The sequence below is a fragment of the Cryptococcus neoformans genome, chromosome 6, assembly GCF_000149385.1.
Source record: "Cryptococcus neoformans var. neoformans B-3501A chromosome 6, whole genome shotgun sequence".
NCBI lineage: Eukaryota > Fungi > Basidiomycota > Tremellomycetes > Tremellales > Cryptococcaceae > Cryptococcus > Cryptococcus deneoformans.
Window position 1 is genome coordinate 620812 of NC_009182.1, and position 6689 is coordinate 627500.

The 6689-nt window shown below is 47.1% G+C and overlaps 3 protein-coding genes across 3 annotated transcripts in view; 2 read left to right on the forward strand and 1 right to left on the reverse strand.

Annotated features, from left to right (window-relative positions):
* Positions 1-490: 490 nt before the first annotated feature.
* On the forward strand, positions 491-1414 carry CNBF1940 (hypothetical protein; the record flags this gene model as incomplete). The annotated part of the gene is made up of 5 exons (XM_769938.1): positions 491-531; positions 730-867; positions 927-1169; positions 1223-1293; positions 1344-1414. The coding sequence occupies 5 exons, from the start codon at positions 491-493 to the stop codon at positions 1412-1414; spliced, it is 564 nt and encodes a 187-aa protein (XP_775031.1).
* A 1173-nt stretch (positions 1415-2587) lies between these two features.
* CNBF1950 (hypothetical protein) lies at positions 2588-5756 on the forward strand (the record flags this gene model as incomplete). Its single annotated transcript, XM_769939.1, has 6 exons — positions 2588-2610; positions 2673-2751; positions 2815-2845; positions 2903-3259; positions 3314-4220; positions 4448-5756. 6 exons carry the CDS (start codon positions 2588-2590, stop codon positions 5754-5756), a joined length of 2706 nt encoding a protein of 901 aa, XP_775032.1.
* A 181-nt stretch (positions 5757-5937) lies between these two features.
* CNBF1960 (hypothetical protein) overlaps positions 5938-6689 on the reverse strand; it is a gene marked incomplete at both ends in the record, with an annotated part of 1344 nt that continues 592 nt past the window's right edge. The window contains 2 exons of the mRNA XM_769940.1: positions 5938-6369; positions 6430-6689. The exon at positions 6430-6689 is cut by the window's right edge and continues 100 nt beyond it. Of these exons, the coding sequence (XP_775033.1) occupies positions 5938-6369; positions 6430-6689 (692 nt within the window). The remainder of the gene's footprint in view (positions 6370-6429) is intronic.

The following is a 6689-nucleotide window of genomic DNA, read 5'->3' on the forward strand; positions in this document are numbered from 1 at the left end:
AACGGCTTTGATGGCGTCCTTCATTCTGGTATTTAATCATAATTCATTGCATTTCGCGCCCGCACTTCTCAAACCGCTATGACTCCGCCATCTCTGGGCATCGTCAATTGTTCCCTTTTGTGAACCGTTTATGATCAACCATATTAACGACCTTCGTCCCCTCGCTGCGATCGGTCCTTCGTTGTGACTGTTTTCGCTGCTTTCCCTTTTCCTCTTTTATGACTTCCTTTCATGGTCGCTATGCCTTTGATGTGCCGTCTTCACTCTTATCCCTCGATTTGGCCAATCATTGCCTAAACCTCAGAATCGTATGTTCATTTTGTCTTGCGATTCGACGTGGTGTAGAGGCGTGCTATCAAGTCATTCAACCCTTTCGAGCAACTTCGGGCGTATCTCAAGGTCTCAGACAACTTTGTGCTTCCTTTGCCTCAAACTGGATACTGCGCAATTACCCGCCAACGCCCGCAATCAGTAAATCATTAAAATCACAATGGCGGACCCCTCTAATCATGTTTCTCGAAATTTGCATAGGTATGTCTCTTTTCTATTTCATTCTTGCATTCAATTTATGTACGATTTCCTGGAGGACGGGATCAGACCTATGCCGAGATAGCTCCAAGAACCATGGAGAGGATCTTCCTGGAAGCACGGACTTAGGACATCAGTGCTGGTTGACGGACCTGACGGATCTCACACACATAGTCTGAGCTGATCGATTGGTGATGGCAGAACGTATCGCATCACTCCTATACAACAACCTCTGAGATCAGCGGCGTTCGAAAAAGCTTACCTTTCTCGATTACCTCTTTCCCCCCCATTGATAATACAATTGGACTGTTGGGATGCTCGAGGAGAGCAGATAATTCCGTAAGTTTTACTAGTCAGTGTCATATGTTAATGGTGATTTGCTGATGAGCTTTTCCAAGTTATGACGAGCTTCCGTTTCTAGTGTGCCACCTTTCTCTTGAAACTCAAAATGGACAGGATGCTGCGATAGTGACATCTCCTGACACCGCGCCCGTGTCGATGCTGTACGGCACTCTTGTTGCTACGCCTGCCGAAATGGACGACCAAACGGGTGCACAAGGCGTTTACTTTGTGTTTCCGGATGTGAGCGTCCGCCACGTCGGCAGATTCCGTTTAAAAGCTTTGCTGATGAGAATCACTGGGTAAATTAAATGATAAAAATTCATATGGGGCTCGACTAACAACCTCTGTTTAGGGGACCAGCGGTGCATGTCTCTGTGACTCGCACGTTTGAAATTGTTCACACCAAGGACTACATTGCGCCTCGTAAGTGGAGTGTTTTGAATAAAAATAATGGCTAGCTCACCGCTCTATAGCCGTAACCACTCTCACGAAACATTTTGACTCTCAAGGGATTGTACGCTTCGGTCTGCCTCGTTATCAGTAATGAGATCTACGTCAACTACATTGTTTCTCTTTTGGACTGTTTCCAGTCCCTTTTAACTCGACACCAAGCATACATTTATATACCCAGCACTTACTTTGTGCATTGTTCAATTACATGTTGTAGAAATCGTCACTTGTTCAAACGAATTTCAGTTCTTCCCCTATGGACGTTTTATAGCAATATATGATGCTACCAGTCCAAGCAAAAAAGGGCCGCTAAGGTGGCGATATCAAATGCAAACCAAGAACATGAAGGTAATAGGTTTTAGGAGGTGTCGTCACCGCGCATAAAGTTCTTTCAAGGGAATATCATCGTTATCGACCCTTTATCCAATAATCATGGGAAACTTGCGGTTATGGGTATTTCGGAGTACACTGATAACTTGGATGCCTCCCACATAGTCCTTGTATTGTCATAGTAGATGACCTCAGTTCTCTTTTTGATTATCCATTAATGCACTATTTTGACTGCCAGACAATCTCCTCATTTTTTTCTCGTATTCTGACTCAAGTGCTTGTGCTCGTTTGAATTCGGCTTCCTGGCGAGCCTGGTTTATAGAAGAATACACATGTGCACCTATTTGGGATAATGTGTATGTCAGCAAGGGTTTGCAGACGATTGACACACCTAGAACAATAGCCATTGTAAATGCCGCTGCACTGCCATGTCAGGCGTCAGGCAGAAGGACATAGATCTCATTAGCGACTTCTGATTGACGATCCTCAGTGAGCTACTTACGGCATGGTGAGGTCTTTCACTCCAAGAGGCGGCATGATGATACCGAAGTAGCTTGCTGGAATACTGGGAATATTACATATGCCCCTCGCATTGACGCATATGGGATTGGATAGCTGGGTCAAGAAGTGATAATGGATTGATGAACCAAGATATCAGCGTCAACTCAACTCCTGGCTCCTACTGAAGTTAGACATTACGTAAAACGTGCTAGGAATATACATCGAAAACTGACGCCACGTGGGGAAGTCGTCGATTGTAGAGTTGAAAGGGATTCTATCGCGCCTGATTTCACATCCACATCGTCTTGTTGTGTTGCTCATCCGAATACCTGCTATTTCTCAAAACACCCTTCTATAACATAACATCAGCACGACATAGATAGCGAAGAGCCCAAATCTCCTTTTCTTGCAACCTTCCTCCTATTCAATCAGCCCAATGAGCGACGATATACTTCGCAAGTGGGTGTTGTATTTTTTGGTATGGGAGGGACAGCTCTAACAAGCTCTCTCATTTCTCGCAGCTGTGCTGCTCTTACAGCTCTCAAGAGACATCAGCTTGTCTCTCTTTCCAAGAAATATGGCTTAAAAGCTAGTGGAAAGGTTCGTGTTTAAGAAGCATACGTGGCAGTTATGTCCCAGTTTCAAAGCTAATGTCAAAATCAGAATGTAGACATGATTGATCGCCTTCAAAAGTGTGAGATGCATGATAGCTGTCAAAACCATCGGTGAAATCTAATATGCCCTTGCTTAGATGGCCAAAAACACGCAGGAAACCTCGATTTCTACATCCCAGACCCTGTTCCAACTCCTGTTCAAGACTTGACTATTTTCTCCTCTGTTCCAGCAACGAACCAGAGGAAGCTTGAGGACGAAATGCCGGACCTGAGAACCCCTGTCCCTTTGTCCAGTCCTTCCTCCCTTAGCCATGAACCCTCCGACCATAGCCTAATTTCACGGGCGTCCAACAGCTGGGAAGTACTATCTGAGAGTGCGGCCAGCATTGTATCCAAAATGGAGGACACAGAACGGCCGGAATCCATCAGTCACTTTCACAATCTGGGCTCATGGAAGTCGTCAAATAATGGAGAGGTGTTAACAGGATCTGAAGGTAAATGTTAGTTAGATAACAGCAAAATACTTTGCTGATGGATCGAATCCATAGGTAACGCTGTACATTGCGATACCCACAATTCCAGATCCATGAGAGCTCTTACTTCATCTATCTCTAAACGTGGCTCTATCATTCTATTCGGACGGGATCGCTTGACCTCTTCCGCCTTTTCAGATCAGCATAATTGGGAGGCGGTGGCCAAAGCGATTACCACTGGGCATCACGAAAAAAGTGAAGAGCATCAAGAAATTGTGGCGAATATTCCTCCGTCGCCTGCTTCGACGGTGGGTATCCCCAGACGTCATTCGAGGCATACACTTCAAGAAAGACCTAGTACCATTCGGCTGTGCTCATCTACACCTTCCAGCTTTGATCAGCATGTGAAGTCATTGAGTGACGAGGAGAACGAGCTTCCATGTGTGGGTAGAATTAAAAACGCCAGCCTCCTAAAAGAGAGAAGATCAATGGCTCCCGTAGGAAGCCGAGACCATTCAGGTGATGCTGGATCCCTTATTCGCAAGTCTATGCCCGCATTGTCAATATCTAGTGCCGCCAGTATTTCCAGTGTCTACCCGCCATTACCCACCATTTCTCTGCATTATATGGACATCGACCAAACTTGCAAAAAGCAAGAGGAATGTCCTAAAGTTCCTGGAGGGTTTCCACCCCTTCCCTCTCCCCCAAGTAAAACCCAAATTCTTTTCGGCAACTCCGCCCCTCCTGCACTATCCAACACTCAATTTTCGGAAACCGCACAGAACATTCTGGAAGAGATGAACGCGCGTTTACCCGAAGGCAGTGCCAGATTCGGAGCGGAATTGCTTAAAGGCAAACATGCCGAGGTGGAAAAATTGGTCCATACCAATCAACAGCTTGGGGTGGGAGGTTGGGGTTTGATTGAGGGCACGACTCGTGTGAATGATCGATACGCTGAATCTCATCGAAAGGAGTTTGCAAAGTACGTGACCTTGTATGAGCATATGGCCAGATCCTGACAATACTTCACAGGATGAAGTCCATCTCAAAAACATCTCTAGCTTCTTTACAAAATACATCCAAATCTGCTTCCATTGCCTGCGCTCATCAACAAGTTTCGGCCCCGTTCTCCGAAAGGAGTAACGCGGCTAAAAGGAAGCTTGGACAGTCTAGTTCTGCTGCGAATGACATCCCCTCCGACCTGGACAGTATGTCTCTTGATGTCCTTGAAAGCAATGATGGGAGACTGGCAAAAAGGTCTCGCTTGTCCACTCACCCTTTTGGGACCCTGCGGGAAGCTAAAAAGAATATAGGGATTATGTTGAGCGAGGAAAAGAGCATTCCCCAGACCAGTATGTTGAGGAAGCTAAAAGACCGAAGAGAACAGCGAAGGTCCGGTTTATATGCAAAGCACAGCCCCAAGAGATTCGGGTTTCTGAAGAAGAAGAAAAGTACTGAGCCGGCTGTTACTTTAGCTAGTTCCTCTTCGGCAAGCAAGCCCATTATTTCTAACCCACGCCCCTTGTCCAGCAAGGTTTCGACTGAAGTTTCCCATGCCAGTCGCTCCAGCGTACAGCTGTCACAATCGGAAAGCCATCGAGTTCGTAACCTCAAGAGCGGAGGCAGATCTACCTCGGCCCAGACTGTGAAATCTCAAAGCAGCAGCAAGACACCAAGACGAGCTGCAATCCCTGACTTCGTCCCTCCTAGCACTACAAAGCAGGAAGCATCGGATAAAACAACCCTCGCTTCTACAAACAGCCTTAGTCTTCCAAAACCCCCTTCGCCGTTCAGACCTTCCGGCAATTCTAGTTCCAACAGCGGATCTTCGACCACGAGAGCTATGAAGAGCCAAACTCAAGCCGAACTCATTCGAAATGCACGCTCAGCACCGCCTCCTCCAAAACACGAGATGATAGACAAAGCAGATTCGGCTCTTGCTGTCACCCAGACGATGTCAAAAGCCTCGTTGGGATCTACCACTACACCTCCTACCTCCATCATCCATCGGCACTCAACTCTTTTCCGTCCTACTATATCATCATTAGCCAGGATGCAGGCGACAGTTAGACCCAAGGCAGACATCTCTCTCCCCACGGTCCCTCTTACCCCGTCTGCCCTGGTGACGCCTGCAACGCAACAAAAGCAAGTGAAATTAGAGAGAGAAGGCGATCCAGTTGAGATGGTCGCTTCGTCACTTCCGATCAAAACCATTCAGCCGTTTGGCAATGCATCTTTGCGCGACAATGCCTTTGAAACTAATTTCATGTCAAAGCCGGCAGCCACACCGTGCAAGGGAGGGGCTAGCCATGGCAAGGGGATTATGAAAAAGCAATCATCTGCCGGTCTTGCTGCTGCTGCCAGGGCTAGGGCAAAGGCAAGCGGGCTGAGAGCAGTCAAGAGTCGAGGGGACTTGAGAGAAAAGGAGAAGGAGATGAAGAGGAAAAAAGAGGAAATGCGCGTATTGTCAGGCAGAAGGAAAGAAGAGAGAGAGCTAAGGGAAATGCTGGGCATGTGAAGGCCATATTTAATATTGCTATAGGTGACCTTCTTTTGACTTTTTGATGTTTTGTGAATAGCAAGTATCCGACTTGGGGGGGCAATTGCTTTACACACTGTACAGATGTAATTAGCCTGAGAAAGATCGCAGAATTGATGTAAATGCATATAAGTGGACCGCATGAGAGCTAGTGGTTAGCCTATTTCTTGAGCGCCATTTTCCGCTTCCGCATCGCTGAAGCCTTACCAGGCCCAGGTTTCTTTTTCTTTCCATTGGATGTTCTCTCTAAGAAGTCCGCGTCACTCTCCAGCTCTGAGACAGCTGGAGAATCTTTCGACACGCTCCGTGAATTCCTACCCTTTTGCAAGGCTTTGCGAGAAGTATTTCTGACCTGTGTGGGTGTGTCGAGTGCGGAGCCTTCTTCACCATCTTCTTCACTGCTGCTCTCGACTACCACCATTTCTTCGTCAAGCGACCGAAGGACAGCAGGAAGAGAGGATTGGATGTTGGATGGTAGATTCGCGGCCAGACGTCTGGCTGATGAAAGAATGAGGGAAGGAAACCACGTCTGGGCGAACGAAGGAGGACGAGCAAGTGACGAGATTGGGGTGAGTGCACCGCCTTCATGGGGCTGTAAAACGCAAGGGTCAGAACAGTAACACCAGGAAAATCATGAGGAGGTGTAACTCACCAAATATACTTCATTGCCACTAACTATAAGTTCCAGGGTCCCAACACTTTCGTTCCCTTCCACCATTGGAACTTTAACCTTCCTCCTTCTTCCAGGCTGCGTCACATTGGTATTCAGGACAATCTTTTCATTTTGCGCGCTAACTCCACCGGGTCCGAGCACGCCAGCCGCGGATTTGGCCGCATTTTCAAAGTACGCGATGCGACGAAGATGTTTGTTGTAGTTGAGGGACAGAACGAGACGGTGAAAGAGGTTTGTCA